At 27.3% G+C, this 25,721-nt stretch overlaps 2 protein-coding genes across 4 annotated transcripts in view; one reads left to right on the forward strand and one right to left on the reverse strand.

Moving 5' to 3' along the window:
• Nucleotides 1-4,242, reverse strand: part of LOC107439891 (uncharacterized) — a 29,357-nt gene extending 25,115 nt beyond the window's left edge. Inside the window, exon 1 of one of the 2 annotated variants that reach the window (XM_016052632.4) lies at nt 3,994-4,242. Coding sequence is in view for 1 of the 2 variants with exons in the window: in XM_087157676.1 (XP_087013802.1) it covers nt 142-169 (28 nt within the window). In the remaining variant the exon portion in view is untranslated. Of the gene's footprint in view, nt 1-141; nt 382-3,993 lie in introns of those variants that run through there. The other variant, XM_087157676.1, reaches the window with a different exon arrangement.
• The window catches only part of Wdr24 (WD repeat domain 24), a 45,285-nt gene that overhangs the window by 11,074 nt on the left and 8,490 nt on the right, over nt 1-25,721 (forward strand). Inside the window, exons 1-9 of one of the 2 annotated variants that reach the window (XM_016052624.4) lie at nt 8,743-8,822; nt 10,913-11,046; nt 12,526-12,642; nt 15,428-15,499; nt 16,976-17,120; nt 20,064-20,280; nt 21,120-21,321; nt 22,758-23,068; nt 24,169-24,379. In XM_016052624.4, the coding sequence (XP_015908110.1) occupies nt 8,803-8,822; nt 10,913-11,046; nt 12,526-12,642; nt 15,428-15,499; nt 16,976-17,120; nt 20,064-20,280; nt 21,120-21,321; nt 22,758-23,068; nt 24,169-24,379 (1,429 nt within the window). In that variant the 5' untranslated portion in view covers nt 8,743-8,802. Of the gene's footprint in view, nt 1-8,742; nt 8,823-10,912; nt 11,047-12,525; nt 12,643-15,427; nt 15,500-16,975; nt 17,121-20,063; nt 20,281-21,119; nt 21,322-22,757; nt 23,069-24,168; nt 24,380-25,721 lie in introns of those variants that run through there. The other variant, XM_043046766.3, reaches the window with a different exon arrangement.

Genomic DNA, 25,721 nt, shown 5'->3' on the forward strand with positions numbered 1-25,721 from the left:
ACTGTTTGAATAAAATAATGAGAAATCTTTTTAAACATCGATATCGAATGATATATTACTGCAATTTAAGGTTAAATAAATTTAATTTTTCATTTCGTTACTTTTAAAAGTACAGTAATTTATAAATATCCTAATACTTACTAATTTGTTTACTACTTGGTGTAACCATTTAAGGAACAGATTATCAAAGAAATCGGATGCTTCAATTTTTTTTTTTTTTTTTTTTTTTTTGTAGAAGAGATTTCAAATTTTATTTTATAACCATCGTTGAACAGCCAACTCAATTTTGAGTTTACGACTAGCAATATTCAACTCTGTAGCCTTGTAGTTTAAAACCCAAATCAGAAGATTGATACTTGGTATATTTGTTACTTTAATTTTAGTACTTTTCTGTTACTCGGGCGCAAACAAAAAGTTGCCTAAAAATGTAGACCTCCACCAGCTTTTTTTTTCTTCTTTTTTTAAGCAAATTATTAAGTAAAATTAAAAAATAAATAAATGAAATTTTAAAAAAAAATTAAAGATAGTTAAATATTCTTCTGCTTGGCTAACCGAAAAGTAACATAATTTTTATCTATATATTTATTTCTCTTACGCGGTATTTCTCTGCCTAAATTAGCAGCACAATAGTCATCTATAATAATAATTTCATTTTTTTAGGTTGTCTTAAGTAATAATTTAAGTGATGTTAAAAAATCAATTATACATTGAGTATTATTCAGTTTCATTTTGTCTTTCATTAGGTAGTCTTACGTGATGGTTTAAGTAGTTTTTAACAGTCAGTTAAATATTACTGATACGTTAAGTAATTATTTAGAATAGTTTTGTATTTTTATAGATATGAAAACTTAGTTACAAACATTGCTGAATTCTACCGTCGAACTATGAAAAGTTTAATTTTTGCCACGCGAGAAATTGACGAGATTTCTATGACAATCAACAAAAACCAAGGGCAAACTGTTGAAAATATTGTTCTAAATTTGACACAAGCTATGTTTAGGGACATTCCAAAGGGAGGTCTTTTGAGTCGGTGACCACATTGTCACTAATATAAGGAACAGATTAACATTTAGCAGTGCGCTTAGTAATGGTGATTCCACATATATATTTTTGTTCTCATGTATATATTTCAACCCCTAATTTCATTATCCAATTGAAATTGAAATATTGCCTACATATTTTTCACACGTTGAATATTTTACTTTATTTAATACTTTATAACCGTTGTTGAACAACCGACCCAAGTTTGTGCTTACAAATACTACTGAGGATATTTTTAGTCAGCACTGTTATCTCCGTGAGCCAGGTGCGGAATTCGTATCGACCAGCCATCACTGGGATTTGAACCTGAGTGATCACATTGGAAGGTGAACGCTCTACCCCCTGAGCCACAATGGCTCATGTTAGAATATTTAAATACAGTGAGCCAAGTGGGTGGCCAAAGGCGGCTAGTACTTTTAAATTCTGTGATACTTGAAATCCTCGTTTATATTTCACACACAAAAAAAATGACTTAATTTTTGATAAATTGTATGCTTGTGTTTAAGTGCATCCTGCAAACATTAAATGTGGAATTCAAAAAAGAATATTTGATTAAAAGTAGAGTGGTTTATTTTAACTGTAAAGTTTTTCTCTCCAAAATAAATCAAAACCTTGAATTAAATTCTGTGAAAGCTTTTAAAAAACTTAATCTCTTCCGATAAAAAAAATTAGCTTTCTTTTTTTTAGATAGTTGAAATATAATATTCATAAAAGTTAAAAAAAGATGAAGAAAAGCGTAAAATGCATAATTATCGCTACTTATACTGTCAGTTCAGAGTGTTAAGTTATTTTTAAGATTTCAAGAAGTAATGGAAGAGAGACCAGCATATTTTTCCATTAAATAAAATAAATTTAAAATTATTTTTTATTAAATATAATTAATATAATTAAATATAATTAAGATAGTTAAATATTTATAAAATTTATGAAGTCAATTTTTCAACTGAAGAAAGAAATATTTATATATTTTTTAAATATTACTATGATCATAAAAAAAGAAATAGTAACTAACATCAACAAAAATAATTAACAACAAAATGCTCTAATCATTTGAAATAAGTTCAGAAGATCTCCTCAAGAATTTCTTAAAATACGATAAACTAAAATCTAGGGCATAAATTTTTAAATATTGCATAGAAACAAGGAAGCTCCACCCCCTGTTCGTACCGCTCACCAAAACCCGTTATTGCTTCTTACTTATCATTGTTTTGTTTTTTTTAAGAAAGTCGATACTACCCACAAAAATATTTTTTATATAAATACGTAAGTAAAGTAAAGCATTTCCACAACAGCCCGTTGTAAGCCAGGTGATCATGGTGGTTATATCTCCACAATTTCATCACCAACGGCCTGATTATGACAATGTAGCCAGCACTGGGCGTAGAGGCCGCCTTCATTTTCCAGATCAGCTGATACCTATCGACCTGCTGAGTGTACTTCAAGCCACCATTAGGCATCGAACCCCAGGGTTTACGAATGACAGTTCAGTACCTTAACCACTGAGCTATTGCGGCTCAATAAGTACCTTACTATTATAATTTTGTGTAGGAAGATTTTGTTAATATGTGTTAATTGTAACGGAATGAATGATTATCTGGACTTGAAAATAATCATATGTATTTGAAAAAAATTAAAAATTTAGGTATACAGATTATGCGACTTTATAAGAAGAAATAAGTGAAAAAAATAATTTTACTCGTTAACAAGACATATTATAACAGTTCAAATAAGAAACGATGCTTCTTCATTTAGTCAATATTTGATTTTTATTATGATTTTGTTAACTTGTTTTCGCGTCTAGGGGGGGGGGTGAAATCATACTGTCAAAATTTCGAACACATTCCGATAAATTAGAGCATTCAAATCTTTACTAGAACTCCAAGCCTTGACTGCAATTCGAGTTTCCATCATTTTTTTAATTCATCCTTACTCCCTAAGTAATATAGCGTTGATTTAAAATTTATCGTCATTTTATCGGAAAATAGAATTTATGATCAATAAAATTCCGATAGCATTTTGACTAACTAGTGAGCTTAAATCTTTATTGGAGCCCAATCTCCTATAACAATAAACGTTTGAATAGTTTTCTTGTTGCTACAAACAAAATTTGTTTCGAAAGTTAATTCGTTAATCAAAATTTTGACTCACCACCTTTAAAAATCAAATAGGCTTAAATAAAAGAAAATAAAAAAATTTAAAAATTATATTTATCTGGTGAACTAAAGGGAGAAAAAAATTTCAGACTAAACAGAAAGTGGATGTGCATCACTTTGTTTTAAATTTCCATCCCTATCGAAAATTCCCCAAAATTCCTTCGAAAGTGGTGGGTATGTAGTAATTTTAATTTTAGTTTTAATTTAATTTTAATTTTAATTTAATTTTAATTTAATTTTAATTTTAATTTTAATTTTAATTTTAATTTTAATTTTAATTTTAATTTTAATTTTAATTTTAATTTTAATTTTAATTTTAATTTTAATTTAATTTTAATTAATTTAATTTTAGTTTTAATTTAATTTTAATTTTAATTTTAGTAATTTTTTTTTAGATCTTACAAAATAAGATTATTTCCACTTTTTAAGTCAACTTAAAAAATGAAATTTTTAGTTTTTTTTCTTTCTTTTTTTTCATAAAATTAACAGATTCTGTCTCAGACTTAATTAAAAACAAGTTTACTGTAGAAATCTACAATCAAAAATATTTAAGGTACTCTATTTTTAAATGTTTTAATATTTCATAGTTGTTATCTAATTTGTACTGAAAGCTTTCTAAAATAAAACAAGTTTAATTATTATGTGATGAACTAACTCATAAATTCCAACTTCTAATTGAAGTTACTAATTCAGATAGTTAAATTTGCAAACTAATTCTTATTACCATTTAGTCGAGTTTTGATATTTATACATTTTAAGAAAGAAATTCGTTCTAAACAATATACACAGATTTCCTTACCAATGATTGTGCTTCCTATTCAATTTAATGCAAGTATACTTTTGTAAAATCTGATGAGTTATTTTCGATCAATTAACTTCTTATCTGGTTTGAGCAGCCCTATTCTCCCACGATTTCAATTACAGATGTTCATTTTCTGAAATATATCTTATGTAATTAACATGATTTTTTTTTCTAATACTTTTTAGATGTATTGATTCTTTATCTAGAAACACTAATTCATATTTATTTATCTTACTAATCACCAATAAAAAAGATTTAAAAAAATAAAAAAGATAAAAATATAACAATAAAATAAAATTAAACTTAGTCATTGTACTTCCTTTCCCAAAAATAAGATAATGTTTGTATTCTTTTTTTTTTGTCGTATGCCTGTTTAGGCAGTGGGGGTGCGATTGTTCCTGTTTTTCAGTGGCGCCGTCTATGGCCAGTAATTCGACTTCTGCCACGCCATTCACACAACCACAACCCGTTTATAGGGTGGGGCACATTCACACACAATGAAGAAAGGACATAGAACACACAGAGAGAGAAAGAAACATCCATGCCTTGCCCGGGATTCGAACCCAGGACCTTTCTGATACAAGGACAGTTCCCTGCCCCCTACACAGGCCGGTCGGATGTTTGTTTTAAACTAGCTGACTGCGGAGACCAACTGATCCGCCTACACGAACTCTTTGCTTCGCTTTTTCACATTCACCTTCACCTATTCGAACAATAACATTAGGGGGTTTTACTTTGTCTTTCACCTGCTCGAACTCAACACCAGGTAAATTCTTCGTTGTCCTTCACCAGCTCGAACTCACCTCTAGGTGATTCCACATTGTCCTTCACCTGCTAGAACTCATCGCTTCATGACTCCACGATTGTCCATGCTGTTTTTGCCATAATTTTTAGAATTTTAAGTGCATATAGTAAAATTAAAACTCCACCCAAACAGCTCCGAGGCTCCACATAGTCTTCCACTTGCATGAATTCATTTTTTCGTGGTTTAATGCCGCAAAAGGTGAATCGGTTATGTTGATCCAAACACACTGTGATACATAATTCATGGGAGCATGTTATTAAGGCTAATTCCCCCTAATAATCTCAATAGTTACACGAAATAAAGCATTTTTGGTTTTTCTATTGGTCTTATTAAAAATACATGGTCTAAATTTAGAACTCTTATCTTGGTTGAAACAAATTATTTAACATTGCTGTCAATTTTGAACGAATAAACTCAAGTTACCCCGATAATTACGAATATCAAAACAAAGTTTTTTTAAGGCTTTCTTTTTATCTGATAAAGATGTACATGAGGAAATTTTAATACTTCTTAGTAAGAACCTTTCTTCTAATTAAACTAGTTCCGCAGTGGACTGGTCGTAAGGACACGGTTCCCAGTAGAACACCGAAATCAAGCATCACTGGCTGCGGTCAATATGCGGTTGGGTGACCACTTTGATCAGCCTAAGTGGGGACTGATGGTGTGATGCATCCGTCCTCGTTAAAGTGTTCCACCGTAAAGTGTTCGACTTCACGTGCAGGTCATCAGGCTACCAAAGCGGAGGATCATCCCCTCTGCAGAGGATCAAAATTGTGATGGCAAGTTGGATCATCCTCGGGGATGTTTCCCAGACCGTCGCCAATAGCCCATTATGCAGCTCTAGTACGACTTAAATAAAATACCTACCTACACAATTAGGCTAATTTCCCCCTAATTTGCCCGAAAAATCACGATAATTACAAATATCGTTAATTTTTCTATTGATCTCATAAAAAAAGCATGATCTAAATTTGAGACTTACATGCTAAAAAAAAAAAGTCTTAGTCTGCACTGCTGGCAATTTTTAACTAATTACCCCGATTATTAAAAGGGATCAAAATAAAACTTTAACCAGAAAGTTAAATATTTACTAATTTTTATAGTGTTCACTTCAAAATCGGTGTATTTTCAAACAAATTTGTTTTGAGAAAGGATGACTTAAATGCTTAATCTTTGAAAGTTAACTTTCATCCCGTATTTTGTTACTTTGGAAGTTAATTTTCCAAAAAACGTTAAAACAAGTATTCTATCCAAAATTCTAAATACTAGTTTTCATAGTGCTTGCTTCAAAATCGAGGGATTTTTCAAACAAACTTTCAATTTCCATTTAATCCTCTTAGAAATGAAATTGAAAAAAATAAATAAAGAAAACTCAGTAGTGCCTACGTCATAAACTAAACTTATTGTCCAAATATCACGTCTCTAGTTTCAGTACTTTAGGCTCTGCGATAATGATTCAGTCAGTCTGTTTGTTAGGATATGTCGTTTTATAAGTATAAATGTTATTAGTATTTATAGCAAACATAGATTAACTTGTATTACTTTATTTAATACTACTAAAAAATTTATGAATTATGATGTGGTGTAAACAATTTTAAATCATATTGAAATGCACAGCTATGAATATCAATATTGAAACTTTGAAATTAATTCGTTAATTCTGAAATAATTTTAAATTGTTAGTTCTGGGTTTGGGAGCTATTTAACAGATTTAATTTTAAATTGTGGATCCTTCAAAGATAAAAACCTGTTTAGCATAGTACTTTTTTTGACAGTTTTTATTTATAAAATTACGGTAGTTTATGCTTACTTATCTTACTTAAATGTGGCAAACAAATAAATAAACAATTTTAAAAGGAGAAATAGCTTGAAAATTGATTTTTTTTTTTTAAAGTACGCAATATACAGATTTTTTTATCTCAAGTAAAATAATAATATAATGTTTCAATGACCAATGAAGCCCTAATCCCTAAATTGTGTCGAAATGTAATGTGTCACAATGTTGAACAAGCGACTTAATTTAAATTGGAATGCTTATATTAAGCATTAATTTTATTTTTATTCATTAAATTATAATATACATAAACTTTATGTAGAAGAAAAATAGTATGTGCGAATCACAAAGCTGCGAAAGTATCATTGATTTTTGCTTTCCCTCAGAATGCAAAATGAAGCACAAAATAAAAGTCATTTCCAGTTATAAGTTACTACAAGTTGTTGATATTGTAAAGTGTCTGTATTCCCTCTATGAAATGGGAATTAGAATGTTTTACTTTTCAGAAATAGAACGTTTCATTTCATTGTCTCCGTCTTTTAAAATTGAAACTGGATAAACAATAGTGTTGCAAAAATAAATAATAATTTTGATCATTTAAAAATTGGGACGTAGTAGTAGTACTTTATTTACGTCGTACTTGAGCTGTATAATGAGCTATAGGTGACAGTCTGAAAAGTGACTGTTAAGGATGATCTGAAGGCATGCCACCACAACTTTAATCCTCACAGAGGGGTTGAAGCCCTCATTTTGGAAGCCTAACGGCCTTCTTGCGAAATCGAGAATTTTATGATAGAACAGCTTAAAACCGAAACCGCACACCCTCCATCCGTTTTGCAGGCTGATCAAAGTTGTCACCCACCAGCTCGCTGACCGCTGCCAGTGATTTTTGACTTCGGTCAATCAGCAGTGCACCATATCTTACGATCAGTGGGACAAAAATAAGGATGCAAAATTGTATTCCTTTTTTTTTTTTGTCAATTAGTTAAATTTACCTGTTATATGACAAAATGGGGAAAAGAAACAAAGCAACGTTCTTTTGTTTATGTGTAGGTAGTTCGAGTTGCCTTCATTTTATCAACAATCACTTACTTCTTTGACAAATTTTTCTTCAAAATGGTCATTTCGTCCACATAGTTGTTCCATCGACTTCTTTGTTTAATTGACTAGATTATTTCATCACTGTCAACAGTGTCATATAGTTAATAGGATCATCTCGTAGAAAAGGTGATTTCATTGACAATATGATTATTAAAAAATCGGTTTTTAAATGTATGGAACTAATTAGACTTTTTTTTAGCGTTATAATACATAATGAAACACTCTCACAGCATGCAGTTCGCATATACCATCGTAGCCAATGTGATTAGCGCATACGTGAGAAGTTTAGGGGAATAGCATGCAATGTAAATGCTGTAGTTTTCCATTTGCTTGACGAGTATGCCAAATTTCGCTAAGGGCATATGGTTATTTGATATCATCAGAAGGACAATTTTTAAATTCTTTTTACAATTTGCATTACGTTATTCAATTGAAACTGGTTTCAAACTTGAGAACAAGTATCATATATTTCAAAAATACCCATATGTAAAATATATCTTAAGTCAAGTAGAAATTCTATTTAGCTATTCGGTTTTAGGATTACAACATAAAGTTATTGTTTCGCAATTCTAAGAACTTTCGTAATTTTTTTTAATAAAGTTTAATTTAGTATTATCCTTGTGACACATTTTTATAATTTTGTTGGATTGCGGAAATCATTTTTAAAAAAAAGGCGTCATATTTTTAACATTAAGCTTACATATTTAGATGTATTATTTTTTATGCATGTTTTATTTAAAAATTGACTACATTGAAATCAAAAATCGAATACCACTAACATAATTTCTTCTGAATTATTAACTAGCTCTCTGCTGTTGTTTTTCAATCATTTATTTAAAAAAAAAACATGTTATGTTTTTAGCGAGATAATAAATACAAAATTTTAATCAGCACTTAAATTGATTTCATCCCAAAAATTTAAAGAATTATTTAGTAGTTGTTACCGTATGTTGTGACGAAAAAACGAATTTAAATTTATTAAAACTAAACAGAAACTTTTACAGGTTTCGGCTTTTTAGTTTTCGATTGATTGTACTTTCGTTTTGGCAACACCAAAATTTTTACTGCAACTTTCACTTCTACTTAAAACTTTCTTAATGTTTATTTACATTTCTTGATCTTTTTAATGATTCCGGCAATTTTGAGGTAATGCAACATTAATTTACTCTGGCAGCTTGAAAAAAATAAGAAATAAATAAAAATTCCTTAAATTACCTGCTTATTATACGTTAAACGTTTAAATAAACTATTATTCGCATTAAAATTCATTTGAAAATCTAACAACATTCTAGTTTCTCAATTTATTATTAATTAAAAAGGAATTATCATTAAGTATTTGTAAATATTTTTTAGCTATTTATTTGATAGATAGGCTTAAAAAATTTACTTTGATATTATTGATTGTAACTGATGAATAAATTGTACGCAACCTCAAAGGAAAGTAATTTGTTCATTCAAAAACCGAATGTAAACAGTCAAATTCATTTATATTTCTAAAATATTCTATTGCATACTTATTAAACTTTTACATTACCTTTTTCGTTTTAATTTCTATATCAATTTTCGAAATTTAATATCTTCGAATTTAACTCTATATGCTAATACGCTTTGAATTAATACTTAACCAAAACTCTAGAACAAAAAAGAATAATATTAAAAAAATGGTTCTTTTATTTCTTTTGAATTCTAATGTTTTATACTAATGTAAGGTATGTTTGCTTTTTCCATTACACGTTGGTCTATTTTGGAATAAAAAAGCCTATTCTAACTTGAATCTTCAAAAATCCATTTCAACATTTCTTTATATTGCACTTAACTGCTGTTGTGTAAACCTTTACTTTACAAACGTTTCTGTTTTATAAAATAAGGGTTAAACTATGAAACAAAAGTTTCAATGGTAAAAATTCTATACAGTATGAAGGACATTCTGAACAGTAATTCAAATTTGATGCAAGCCAAATATAGTACTTAGTGTTAAAGTTCAAATATCTTTCTTGTCATAATTGAATGAAGAATTTGATACTGATTACACATAATACCATCAATGTCTAATTAATTAAGCATTATACAAATTTTTAATAAGTGTGATGATAGCACTAACTTACATTTGTCTACAGTCACTCTGTATTGCATGAAGCAGTAAGGCACTCCTTAGATCATCTTCTTTGGAAACACTGATCCTCCAACATTTTTCAAATATTTAACACTGAAATAGACAAAACAACAATATCTAAATAAGAACTATATAAATTTTTCTCAATGAATTGCTATTAATTCTTTATTAGTAATTCTTAGAGTTATTTGCTAAATAATTTAATTCATTTAGTTGCTTAACTATTCAAGGAATTGAATGGTCAAACAGTAGATAACTAAATTGAAACGCTATTTGCATATACTTGTTTTACGTAACTAAATTGAAACACTATTTACGTATACTTGTTTTACATGTAATTTGATTTTTTTTTTTTTTTAAAGATTTAGAAATTAGGTAAACTTTGTGATCCCTAAAATCAATATTCTATCTAGATGACCAGGATTGTTATAATTTTTCAAACGAGACAATACCCAAGCAGGTATTTTTCATAATAACATTTTATTATTAACAAATCAACTCTAGATATAATAGAATTTATGATAGAAATTCCATACATTGAAATATTTCTATTTCCATTACTATATTTTATTGTGCTTTAAAATTTTTAATTAACCTTTCTAAAATACCTATAAATAGAAATTGCAAATAATGAATAAGATGTTCTCTCAAAAATTTAAATTACTAATTCACACTATAATTGAAACTGTTTTTATATAGATACAATATAATATTTTATATACTATTTTTCTAGACCAGCTAGTCTTATTATATACACTTTTAAATATTTTTTTAATGTAGCTGAATTAGCACAAAGTAAATTAATAAATGGTTATTAATTTAATTAATGGTTATTCTGCTTGACTTACTCTAAGACTAAAAAAAGGATGAAGAAAACCTTATTAAGTTTGAAAAAATAAAACAATAAATCTTGGGGGAAAAAACTGAAAAACACTCTAAACCCTGCAAAAACCCAAAAAACTCAGTGAGTTGTATTTTATTCTAAAAAATCAAAAACAAAACTGGGTTTTTTAAATCCTGTCCAGGACACCAACTTTTCTTAAAATCAGGCCCTGATAATTTTCAATGTTGTTTGTAATAATATTTTATACACACATTAAACTGAGTTTAAACTTTTTTTTAGGGAAGGGAAAGAAATAGCTCCAATGCAACCAACTATTATTGATCCAGTTACCCATTATGTTTGTCTTGAAGGATCGGCTAATGCGCTGGCTACTAATAAAGAAGCTAGTCAAGTTGTGGTGGCTGGAAGGAATGGTAAAGTTTAAACTAAGTTCTTATTTTGCTTATTTACAAATCTAATGTATAGTTTTAACCATGAAAGTTTCTTCCACAGTGAGAAAAACCATAGCTTCAGACAAAATAAATTTTTTCCAACCGAAGTAAATGAAGCACTTTTTTAAAAAGAAATATCAAATATTGAAATACAGTTTTAAACAGTTTATGATTGCCATCTAGTTTAAATAATTTGTATCAGTTTTCTTAATGCAGTATTTTTAAATAAGTTGAAGCTAAAAAGCAAAAAATTGGTAATAAAAATAAATTTACTGTATTTTGTAAAGAATTAAAACGATTGTAGAGTTTTTCAATATTTTATGTAAAATAGTATCAGAAAATCTAATTTTATAATTATACCATGAAATGTTAAAATATCATAATCAAATTTTGATAAATACAATTATATTTGCAAATAACATGCTAAATATATACAGTACTATGTGTTGCATTTTGAATTCTAAATTACTGAAGTAAACTAATTTTTTTTATCAAATGCTGTTAAATATGAGTACTCAAACTGAAATATGATTTATAGATCTAAATAATTTTATGATTTTAAGATTCTGTACAAAATTGAAATAGTATGAAAATATATATATATATATATATATATATTTTTAAGTAGATCTAAATCTTTTATATTTCTAGTACTATATTAAATATAATTTATTCAAATTTTAACTATTCTTATTACTAAACAATTATATTGGTCATTTTTAGTTTCTTCCTGACAAAATACCGACTTTGACTTTGTCGTATTTAAAAAATGTCCCATATTGTCTACAATTAAATAACTAACCTGTTATGAAATTCGCACAGACAAATTTGATAAATAATAACTTATGACTATAAGTGTTACTACAAGAAATAGCACTATATTATAAAATGACTTACTCTAAAACTGTAATTGATGTAATTAAATTTATTTTTTATGCATTTAAGTATAAAGTATTGCAGTAGTATAACTTATGATTATAAGTGTTACTACAAGAAATAGCACTATATTATAAAATGACTTACTCTAAAACTGTAATTGATGTAATTAAATTTATTTTTTTATGCATTTAAGTATAAAGTATTGCAGTAGTATAACTTATGATAAGTGTTACTACAAGAAATAGCACTATATTATAAGATTACTGACTCATACTGTAATCGATGTAATTAAATTTATTTTTTTTATGTATTTAAGTATAAAATATTGCAGTAGTAAAAGGTTAGCTCAGCTGCTATAATATTAGGAAAAAAATATGTTGCAATCACTGTATTAAGCTAGAAGAATAATCTCATGTTTTACATATCTGTATATATAAAACACAAGATTTTTCTTCTAGCTTAATATAGTATAGTTATGTCATATATTATATTAATTATTTTTAGGCTTTCTATATAAATAAACTATAACTTTTTTGTCTTGCATGATTATGAAGTTTTATTTGTCATCTGGTTGTTTTATAGTTTTTAAAATCTTCAATGTGGAAGCTAATAAGTTTGTGGAAAAGTTGAACCTTCGAATCGGGAAGAATGTTGATCTAAGTTACAGCTGTGCGGATGTTGTCTGGAATCCAGTTGATAGTAATTAAATATTTTTATGGAATTTTATGATTTATTTTGTGTATTTTTGAATAATTTTTATTATTTAAGTAGAAATAAAGTTTACTAGTCATTGTTCTGTCAATGCATTTAGTTTTTATGTATATATTTGGTGGGTTTACAGCTCAAAAGTAACCAAGTCAATAAATTCACAAAAATGAGATAATGTTCTTAAATCATGTAAGGATGTAAAAAAAAGCCTGTGACAATATACTTAGCTTTATGGGCAGTAGACCATCTCTATGTGCATTGAATTGGGCCTAAATTAAAGATTTGTTCAAATGACTTAAGCTGAATATCTCATTTTTTGTAAATTATTGACAGTCACTTTTGGCAGTGTAGCCACAATTACTCTAAAACTAAATATTCTCTCAGCCTTTCCAAAATAGGCACTTTTAATCATTGTGTTTTATTTATATTCAAAGTTGAGATATAATTCTTGCAATGAGTGTTGACGTATGACATTTTGTAACATTGCTACGTAAAATTTAATGAATTAACGAGTATAATATTTATTTTGAAATAACAATCTAATTATTGTTGTTGTTACTGACTATGACCTCAGTTCAAATATCTTTCTCTCTTATATGCTTACTTTTACCAATCAGTCTTTTAGCATTTACTTGAGTCTTGAAATTGGAACCGGCTCCAAATGTTAGTATTTAAATAAATCTTGGAAGTTATTCATATAATAGTTTGCTTTCTGGATAATGCTTAATTTAAACTTGTTTATCATTTGATTTATATATTGGATATCATATCATTACATATAGATTAGGTTTCTCTTAGTATTACTTGTCTTCAGTTTCCTCATTGTTGAAGTATTAGTAATTACCTAACAACATATCTATTTTTCTGAAAACTATTCTGTTTTAGTACACATTATTCATTATAATGTATCTCTCAGTGTTACTTGTCTTCAGTTTCCTCATTGTTGAAGTATTAGTAATTACCTAACAACATATCTATTTTTCTGAAAACTATTCTGTTTTAGTACACATTATTCATTATAATGTATCTCTCAGTGTTACTTGTCTTCAGTTTCCTCATTGTTGAAGTATTAGTAATTACCTAACAACATATCTATTTTTCTGAAAACTATTCTGTTTTAGTACACATTATTCATTATAATGTATCTCTCAGTGTTACTTGTCTTCAGTTTCCTCATTGTTGAAGTATTAGTAATTACCTAACAACATATCTATTTTTCTGAAAACTATTCTGTTTTAGTACACATTATTCATTATAATGTATCTCTCAGTGTTACTTGTCTTCAGTTTCCTCATTGTTGAAGTATTAGTAATTACCTAACAACATATCTATTTTTCTGAAAACTATTCTGTTTTAGTACACATTATTCATTATAATGTATCTCTCAGTGTTACTTGTCTTCAGTTTCCTCATTGTTGAAGTATTAGTAATTACCTAACAACATATCTATTTTTCTGAAAACTATTCTGTTTTAGTACACATTATTCATTATAATGTATCTCTCAGTGTTACTTGTCTTCAGTTTCCTCATTGTTGAAGTATTAGTAATTACCTAACAACATATCTATTTTTCTGAAAACTATTCTGTTTTAGTACACATTATTCATTATAATGTATCTCTCAGTGTTACTTGTCTTCAGTTTCCTCATTGTTGAAGTATTAGTAATTACCTAACAACATATCTATTTTTCTGAAAACTATTCTGTTTTAGTACACATTATTCATTATAATGTATCTCTCAGTGTTACTTGTCTTCAGTTTCCTCATTGTTGAAGTATTAGTAATTACCTAACAACATATCTATTTTTCTGAAAACTATTCTGTTTTAGTACACATTATTCATTATAATGTATCTCTCAGTGTTACTTGTCTTCAGTTTCCTCATTGTTGAAGTATTAGTAATTACCTAACAACATATCTATTTTTCTGAAAACTATTCTGTTTTAGTGCACATTATTCATTATGATGTATCTCTCAGTGTTACTTTTCTTCAGTTTCCTCATTGTTGAAGTATTAGTAATTAATTAGCAACATATCTATTTTTCTGAAAACTATTCTGTTTTAATACACATTATTCATTATAATGTATCTCTCAGTGTTACTTTTCTTCAGTTTCCTCATTGTTGAAGTATTAGTAATTAACTAACAAAATATGTATTTTTCTGAAATCTGTTCTAATATTCTTTAATTTATTAAAATGAGCATAAAAATCTTCCAACTATTATAATTTGTTCTTGGCTTGGTTAAATGTACTATTTTTTAAAATTTCCATCTTCTCTGCTAACTTTTTTTATAAAAATTGAATCATCGTTAGAGTTTCTAAAGCTTATATATGAGTACCTACCATTCACTTTTATTATTCAGCTACATATTAAAAATCTACACATATAAATATGCAGTAGTATGCTATGCAATATTTTCGATATCAAAATCCCACTCAAATAATCTTCTAAGGTTTTCTATTCTATGTTTGAAGCTTTATTTTTTGAAATGAAAACTATGTTTTGATTTTTTTATTTCCAAAAATATCTGCTTTCATCCTCTAATTCCTGCTTTTTCTTTGATTTATGTGCAGTTGATTGTGATGCATACTATGTTGATTCTAAAGCACACTTTGTAAGCATATAAAATCAACTTGTTCCTAATGGGAACTTGGAGGCTGAGGCAATTGACTTCTTAAACCTAAATTAGCCAAATCCATTTAATGATTATACTTAGAGGTTGAGCATTATCACATTCATTTTTTAGAAAAATATTTTTCTTTCTTGTTTTATAGATGCTGTTCTTGCTACTGCTGCTACTAATGGCTCTGTTGTTACATGGAACTTGAATTCTCTGCAAAAACAAGGTAATTGGGAGAGAGAAAAAATCTATATACATGCAAATTTTATTCTTTTTACATTTCAGATATTTTATTCTAGTCCTACAAATAAAGCTAGATGTATATGACTTGAGTATTTACATTAAAAAGTATAAACTGAAAAACTTCTGTTGATATATATTATTATTACAGACTCATTATTATTACAGACACAGACTGCTTTAACAGACTCATATTATATCATGACACTTACAAGTAATTAAAAAAACCTTTACATTTTAATAGATTTGTCTTTGTCAAATTTATCTCATGTTATGATCAATGAAGCCCTTTAACCTGGGTTTTAAAAAAAAATCAGAATTTTTAAAGAAAATAAATATCAAAGAAAGTATTTTTAATTAAAATCAGATTTCCGTTGTTAAAGTTTAATTTTCTCTAAATGAACTTGTGTTTAGTAAAATGATTAATTTTTAAAGTTAATAAATTTTTATAAGATTACTATAATATTGTAAGAGACATATGTAAATTTATTTAATTTTTTAACTGAAACTGACCCTCTTTTAACAAAATGAAGAAAATAAATTTTCAATTCTTTTGGCTTTGTTACATTCCATTCTATTAAAGATTATATGAACTGTACACAAAGAAAAATGGGTGCATAATATAATATCAAAAAATCATTGTTCTAAATTCACAATATTAGTAACAGTTAAACTCTAAAATATAAAATTTTTATGCATGCATTAAAAAAAATCACCTTTACCTACTCATTTTAACAATAAATACAAAATATGTCTTTTTTTTTTTTTTGTCAGCATGTATGAAAACGTTTTATAAATTTGCTGATAATATATATGTGTGCGTGTGCGTGCGTGTGTATCACAATAAAGACAGAAAGGATAAATTATATTTTTTATGTAAAAATCAAGTGTTAAAATCATTCTTTGTGAAAGAGGTTGGAGACAAATTTAAAGGCCGAATGTTAAAATCTCTGTTTCATTTATATTTGTTTCAATCCAACAACTACCTATCTTTTTTGCCATAACCTTTTTCTTACCAACTCATATTTTTTATTGAGAATTTTGCAAATATTCGGTTTTAAGTTATGACAAATCTTAGCTACACAATCAAACCTTTATATGTACTTAAACATGCCTCCTATTTTAATGAACCATTTTTGATTTCCAATTTATTTAACATTCTGGTAAATATGTCCTTGATCCTAAGCACCTTATTCCTTCAACTGGTTTATTTATTCATGATTATGTTTTAACCTGTATTAATTGTGTTTAGATCATGAAAATTTGTGTGGAAAAAAAATTAAGATTGATACAAAATCACTTAGCTTTTAAGAAGCCAAATGAAAAGATCTTATGTTGTTTGCTCTTCACTTCTGATTTAAACACATGTTTATTTATTTATTTTAAATTATGAAACTTCCTAATTTAAATAGAATGTTTGAAAGTAATAATGCTATTAATCTTTATTTGTATTTATTTGCAGATATGAAGTTCCAAGATCATAAAAGGACAGTAAATAAAGTTTGTTTTCATACAACTGAGGCTCAACTACTTTTAAGCGGTTCACAAGATGGCACCATGAAGTTGTTTGATTTGAGGAAAAAAGAAGTATCCAGCACTTTCTATAGGTATCCTACATATTTCTAAATCACTTTCTACAGAACCTAACCCTAGTTTACTAAATTTAAGTTAGCACTGTGTAACTTACGTGTGCACAAACAGAGTCCCCAACAAAATAAGCTCTAATTTAATGATAAATTTAAAAATTAAAGCTATAAATAATTTATCTACAGTGCGGGGAAAAAATTAACTTTTGAACTAATGATCGGCTCTAGGACTCAATCTTAATGGTTCGAGGGATAAGTTATGAGAAATTGAATATTTGAAAAAAGTCATTTAAAATTCAATTTCTCAGGAATTATTCTAGCAATTTTGGCCAAAATTTGTATTTTGCCATTTAAAATTAAGCAAACAATTGTATAAATTACGATTCAATTTTTTTCGATTATTATTTAATAAAAATAATAAATATTTACTAATATTTATTTTTTGCGTGCAAGTATGTTAGGACAAACAAGTTTTATAATTGTGTGCAAAAATCTTTCAATTTGCTAAAAAAAGTTCTCAAGATATAGAGAAATACGCAAAAAAGTTAAATTTACATTAAGGGGTCTAAACTATTGGGACCTTGTTTCCCAGATTGGGGCTACCCCATATATTTTGGTAGTCAGAAAATCTAAATTAGTTGGAAAAGATTTATGTTTATTCAGAAAAAGTACATTTTTTTGTCTGATTTTGTAACTTAAAATATCATCTGCACTAATTAATTAGCATATTTGAGCTCACCTCTCCAAACCATTAAGATTGAGTCCTAGAAAGTGAAGATCCGATCATTAGATCAAAAGTTATTCAGGATAGTCCCTTTTTTTGGCACACTGTACATTGAAATATAAGAGAAAGTGTGCCATACTTCAGTTGACAATGCTATATGCATATTTTACATGTATATCCTAGTGTAATTAATTTATCCTATAGACATTTTGTAATTTTTTTTCATTATTTTAATTTTAATCTAAACTTCAATTTTAAAAAAAAATTTCTTGAATTTTTCATATATTTTATTGTAAACATCACTCGAAATGTTAAACTTCATCTGTTAGTTAATAGTCAGAATAATCACAACTATTAAACATGTAAAGCGTTTTAATTCTTGAGGTAAATTTGTAACTTTTGTATTTTTGCTCGATTACCACCGGGCTGTTACTAAAATAGTACTATGTTTTTCTTGTTTTCTAATAAATGCCACGAAGAGGCTTCACTGGGCCTCTCGGCCGGTGCGTGTGCCAGATATTCTCTGTCCACCTCTGGCTGGGTGGGGACTGTCACGTCGACAAGTTGAAACTTTTTCCCGCATACCCATATTTGGGGGGGGGGGTCGGGGACCTAATTATCTTATTATTTTATACTGTTTAGCATTACATAAAGAAACTACTCTTCTGCTTTTAATGAAATACTAGGAAAAGTAATGCAATATAATCTTTGTAATATATAATCTTAAGAGATATTAAAGCACTGTTATAACATTGGGTATACTGACTGGCAGATTATAACATATTGTCAGTCTATTGGGTGTATGTTTAATTATCTAGGGTTTAAATTATTCATATTTTAATTCAAATGTAATTTTTGCTGATGACGTAATTTAAAAAAGAAAAAAATATTTATTTGCTTAGTGTTTTGAAACAAGCTTACTACTATGCAAAACACTGGTAATCTCTACAAATGGTTGCTAAAGTTTCATTCTATTCAGCATGTATGCTTTTATATCTTGTACATAGCTGTCAAATTTTTTGTATTTTCCGGTTGATTTAATTTTTATATGTAAAATGATGCTCAACTTTTGCTTTTCTATTTCTTTCCTGAATTAATAAATTTAATTTTGGAAGATTTTAATCACCACTTCATATCAATAAATTATCTATATAAATGCATGCTAATCATATGATGGTGTATTTAAGTTCTTTCAAAATTTAAAAACATTTTCGTCTACAGTTGATTTCTTACTTCTCGTTTCACTACTACTTTAGAAAATCATTCTTGGAGAGAACAAAAGTTGGCAGATATGCTTTTAGCTTGAATGAAGCATTTTGTCAAATTTCTCTTTAAAGTTTATATGTTTGCAAAATAACTTAAATTCTTCTTTTAAATACAAAAGGTGCTATATTCATAAATAAGTGTATATACATTATTTCACAATGTCTGTCCTAAACACATATTTGTCCACATGAAAATTTGTTCTTTCACAGTCAATCTTCAGTAGCCACATGACAAAAAATCATCTGTATATTGCAGAAAATAATTTATCATAGTAAAAGTGCACCTATCAGTAAAAATTATTCAATTCTATTTTTTATTCAAAAATAATAAACTATCCTTGACTGCTACTTTTTTTTTTCTTATGAAGTTTCAATATCTATTAATAAATGGATAGCTTATTTCTTCTGAACAAAAGGAGAAAATGAAATGCTCTTACTACCATTTTTATTTTATTTTCTGTATAAGTAGCAAACCTGCCAAAATATGCAAATTATTTTGGACAGTTACATATTAATTTAAATTTTTAGAATTCTTGTTATAAAGAAAAAAATATGCACTATTAGAGTTGCATATCAGCATTCATACCAGCTAAAAAACTATCAGAATCTATTAAATAACTAATAAGAAAGGTGCGTTTGAAAACGTCATAACCTGTTTAATTGTCAGCAGAAACTTGGAAGTATTTCTAGTAAATGCCTATTAGTGCCTCTTTTCTTCATCAATCTAACAGGTTTTGATTTTTTCTACCATGCTTTCCTCACTAGTGATTCAGAAGACACTGATAGGATTTTTTGTTCCTTACTGAAATATTAAATTTTGACTACAAATATGTAAACTATTTTGATTTCATTTTTTGACGAAGATTCTAAAAATATGCATTAAAGGTGATCGCCATGGAGCACTTTGAACACCTGTGATATATATAGCTTTATTCTTTTAAATTGTAAATCTATTGGCATTTATCTATTCTGTAGTTTATCTGAAAGTGTGAGAGATGTCCAGTTTTGTCCTCATCAGTATTTTTCTTTTGCTGCTGTTCAAGAAAATGGATATGTCCAGCTGTGGGATCTCCGGAGAACGGATAGATTTGAACGTCAGTTTGCTGCTCACAGTGGTCCTGTATTCACTTGTGATTGGCATCCAGATGAAAAACTGTGGCTTGCTACTGCTGGTAGAGATAAAACTATTAAAGTAATACACAGTGATCTTGAAACATACAAAAAATTATGAAATATATTTTATGCAAAAAAATTATCCAATATATCTTCTTTTCTTAACATTCCATACATAATTATGATACTAATTAATTTACTGTATAAAATAATCATTTAAATATTATGCTCTTTTAATTTAATATAGAATCATGTTTGCATAACGTATCTTCTTTATCTATAATTTTAATGTGTTTGCATTATGTATATTTTTCTTTATATATAATTTTCATGTATTTGCATAATGTATAATTTATGCCTGCCCTCCAACTTTTGAGTTTTGTACAAAATATCTTTATTAATTATAATGAACTAAAGCCAACATTTTTAAAATTAATAGATTTCTTATTTGCATAATATCTTATTTGCTTAATATGCTTATCAAAATTTTAGAGCATGACCAATTTTCTATCTTACCTTTAATATATATATTTAAATTTTTTATGCTTAGCGGTGGACAAAACTATTTTATTTCTAACATACTGAAATATTTGTTTGTTACCTTTTTTACCACTTTCACTAAAAAATTTATCTTCTGAAATAGTTGGAAGATATGAATATGTATGTAATTATAACGTAATATATTTGCAATAAGATTTTAGATTTGACTTATTAAAATTAGGACTAGACAAGGGTCCTAAACGTGTCCTGATTAATCTGGACTGTGTATTATCAGCATAATCGTTTTTTTTTTTTTTTTTACCTTAGTGAAAATCATAATAAATTAATACAGCTTTTATTTTTGATTTTCAATTAAAATTAAATGTATTATTATTACTCTATGATAGTACATAATGTTATATTTTTGTTTATTTTCAGGTTTGGGATATATCTCATAAAGAATCTTTACAGTATTGTATACAGACTATAGCTTCTGTATCTAGAGTAAAATGGCGTCCCAATAAAAAGTACCATATCGGGAGTAGCTCATTGGTTGTTGATTTTACTGTTAATGTGTGGGATGTCAGGAGGCCTTTTGTTCCTTTGGCTTCATTTTGCAAACATAAAGATGTTGTTACAGGTAAGAAAAATGAATTGATTAAAAATCAGTTTGAAAGAAGTTTTATCTCATATTGTGATATTTTCCATTTTCTAATTAATAGTAAAAATGAATGAGCATGCATAATTAAACCTCCATAGTAGCCTAGAGTATGAAAATACAAAGTTTAACATAAAATTTTAACGAACTTCAGTGCTGAATTTTTAATTATTTGAAAGAGTTTACTGAAATTTCCTCTTTTATGTTTTCTTGAAGGTAACAAAATGGAGTTTTCAAAAATCATGCGACTAATTTAGTACCTAGTCTATAGTACCTAGAACTTCAGTGCTGAATTTTTAATTATTTAAAAGGGTTTACTGAAATTTTAAATTTCCTCTTTTATGTTTTTTTGAAGGTAACAAAATGGAGTTTTCAAAAATCATGCGACCAATTTAGTACCTAGTCTATTATGGAATGGAAAACATCATTGCCCTTTTTTGCTTTAAATTAATTAAATTAGCATTTTTTATTTAGTATCATCTGAAAATAAATAAAGTTATCAAAACCATAGTATATGGTCAAGAGCTCTATTTGATCCTTGAAGTCAATGAATGTTGTATTATTTTTAGCAGTTGTATAATCTGTATTTGTACTTTCATATACGATAACACAAAATCATCCATTTTAACACACATTTTACTCATGCATGTTAACAGTCAGATGTCTTAATTCTGGTAAGATGTATATTTACAGTGATGCCAGAAGTATACCAGTGGTGTACTTCTGGCATTTCTCTGTGCATAGCTGGCAAATTTTATGTGTGTGGTAAATTTTTTATGCTGTTTGAACATTTTTAATTAGGGCTGTGTGGAAAAATCCATTGCTTTTTTTTTCAATATGGAATTAATTTTAATCTAAAAACTACTGCATACTTTGAACTTGTTTTTCCTTTTTCTCAGTTTTACCAGGACATGAGACCTCTAAAGGATTGTTAGAACTTTTGGTAGTTTGAGGATTTTCTTGTGCATCATCCTGTTTCTATATGGAAGCAATTTTTATTAGTGGTATAAGCTGAAACGAATGGATCAGAAGCTTGAATTTAGTGCACAAGTTATGATTTCATCTCAAGTTTCTTAAAAATTATTTAATTTGATGTTGTGTTAAGAAAAATCTCTTTTTTTTTTCAACCTAAAAATATATTATTTTTTATTTCTCTGAATCATTATTTAAATATTTAGTGTTTAGGTTTACACTTAAATGTAGCATGTGTATGCCCGTTAGCATTCTTTGGGGTTCATGACTAGCTATTAACTAAAGAAAAGCGTCTTTTGCTTAAATAAATTTTTCATGATAAAGTGCATTTATTTTTTATTTTCATTCACTGGAATGCTATTCAACATTTTAGGTTTTGATTTACCTAATTTAATGTAATATAATTACTATTCTTATTTATAGTTAATTTTTTTAATCTCGCTCAGGTTTTGCATGGCGATCTCCTAAACTTTTGCTAACTACCAGTAAAGACTGCAAACTCTTTCAACACTCCTTCACTGACGCAGACAAGCCAGCAGACCGTGCAAACCCCGTTGGTCTTAACATTGACCCATGGGGTGACATTGGATATGCCTTCAATAAAAATAACCTGAAGGAGACGACCATAAGTGTGAAAGGATATCCTAATTTTTCAGTTTCAAAAATACTACCATCTGGAAGAAAGTCGTCTAGTGCTCATGATAGATATAAAACATGTTTGAGTGCATTAGTGATTCTTGAAGATCAGAAGCAGCAGGTAATATTTTTTTTCTACTGCTACTTGTGTTATCAAATTTTTGTGTGAAAATCAGTTCTTTATATAGCTTTTAATAAAAGTTATGATTTCATTAATTTCTGTCTTTTATCTCAATATTTTATCAGTTATTTTCAAGGCTGGCTTGATTTGGATTGTGCTTTAGATCACCTTATCTTTTTTTTAAAAAGTCATTGATTTAAATCAATTAAATTTTATTTAAAGGCAATCAACAAGCTGAATTTTTTTTTTAAATTATTAAGTATGAAATATTTTTTGTACAATGTAGTTAATAAATGCATTATTAAAAGTGTGATTTTTATTGAGTCAGATTTCAGGGATAATGAAGGTTTTTTATTCAAAAATATAGAAAGGGATATACATGTAAATTATTATATTTACATGTATATTCCTTTCATTATTTCATTTAAAAAAAGCATCAATTTAAATGAACTGATTTTTTATTAAAAAAAAAATCTAATCATAAGATAAAACACAGAAATTAACTATTTTATAGCGTATTACTTATAAAAATTGATTTTTTTTTAAAACTATTGATTTAGGTATTAAATAATTTGTGTACAATATAATTAAAAAGTGCATTATTTAGGGTGTATTATTTTAAACTAAGAAATAATAGATTTCTTACTGTGAAATAGTAGAAGACATATGCATGTCAATTTTTATATTTCAAAATAGACTAAAAGTAGAAAAGGAGAATAAAGATGTATAAGAGTGTGAAGAAGTTTACTATTATTCGTCATTAGATGTCTAATTGACAAATAGTCTCCCAATCTTTAGCATTCATTATCAAGTTGAGTTTGAAAAAACATAACTATGATTTAATTTATTCAATGATTAGTTTTTAATAATTAAATAATAAGTTTAACCATTTTAGTAAGAAATGTTAACTATTTTAACTAAGTGTTTTTAAAAAGTATTAAGTAATATTTATACATCCTATCAGATGTTTCAGTTGGGAAATGTAAAAAAAATATGATTTGAACCTTTTTTTTTTCAATAATCGTGATTTTTGCTAAGTTTAATTTTTTTTTTCGTTATTCATTGAAAATTATTCATTATGTTCCTTTTTTTAATTTCAGGTCATGTCCATGAAATGGTTTGTTGAAACAGCCAAAAGGTACTTGTTGCATGGGAAACCTTTACCTGATTTGTGTGAACATAATGCAAATGTTGCTTCGCAATTGAATCGACCACATATTTCTCAAACATGGTTGATTTTGAAGCTGCTTTACACTTCAGGATCAATGCTTTTGACTGAATATTCACATGTAGCTTCTCAAGATGACAAAGGTCATTTTTTTGCCTTTTTATCTGGTTTATTTTTTATTTTTTAACTGTTTTAATACTCCTTTGTGTTTTTTCCCAATAACTTTTTCTTGTTATGATAATTTGCTTTGTATAAAATTTTATTATTCTATTAATTTATCAATTTTTTTTCCTTCTAATCTTCTATTTGTGCCCTTACAAATTTATGTATCAGAAAAATTATCAAAATTAATTTTGGAACTTTTTTTTATTTTATTATTTTATTCAAAATTAATCTTATATTTTTGTTTGTTTTAATTTGCAATAGTAATGTAAGGTAAATTTAATTATATTATTAAATATTGGTATCAGAAACAATTTATTCTCTACCATGCATTTACACGAAACCAAGAATTTTCTTGTGGATTTTATTACATCATTGTAGACTAAATAGATTTTTAAAAAATTTATTATCTTTAGTTTAATAGAGTTCTGAAAATCATATGTAAACTTCATTTCACAAACTAAAATGTTTTAATTATAAGAAGAATTTAGTTCATAAAATTTATTATCTCTGTTTACATATATATCAAATACAATTCAAGATACCAAAACTAGTGAAAATTAAGAAAAAGGTATAATCAGAAATAGCATTCCAAGATGTGGCAGCTCAAAGCTGCTGGTAACACACTAGGAGGAATATTTGAAGAAAATATATTGAAAGGGAAACTACAAAAATTATTACCTCATATGAGAACAAAGTCAAACTAAGTCGTTGAAACATACTGGTTTCAACAACTAGGCGGTATGTTACCCCAGGCAATTATACCCCCTAATGCTCCAAGGCAAGCAAACTAAACTAAACAGCAAAGATTTACAATTTTATAAAATATTGCTGCAAGTTACCTTAATGGGATTAATTTGAGGTAAAATAGCATTTCTATAGTTTCATTAATTTCAGTGCTTCCAATTTTACTTCTTTTTATTATTTTTCCTTTCTGGTGGCATTTTTAAGTGCTTTCTCAAAATGGTGTTTTTTAGTTTGCCATTTTTAGACTTCCTTCTCGTATGAAATAATAGCTTTTTGTATTGCATCTTTAAATTTATTTTCTTCATATATGGGTCATTCTCACGAAAACTGTCATTTTCCAGTTCATAAAATCCCGAAAAAGTAAAGTGAATAAAAAGCTCTGAAACTTTTTATATTAATAGAAATATGTAATGGCATTATAAAGAAAGTGTATATCCTATAAAATATACTTATTATTTAAATTAATTAATTTTTTACATAATTAATTTTTAATAATTAATTAATTAATTTAATAAATAAATTAATTTAATAAATTAATTCATTAATTTTTTAATTTATTTTTCAAATTAATTAATA

The sequence above is a fragment of the Parasteatoda tepidariorum genome, chromosome 2 (genome assembly GCF_982258835.1).
Source record: "Parasteatoda tepidariorum strain Cologne lab strain chromosome 2, Ptep-v5.0, whole genome shotgun sequence".
NCBI classification, from domain to species: domain Eukaryota; kingdom Metazoa; phylum Arthropoda; class Arachnida; order Araneae; family Theridiidae; genus Parasteatoda; species Parasteatoda tepidariorum.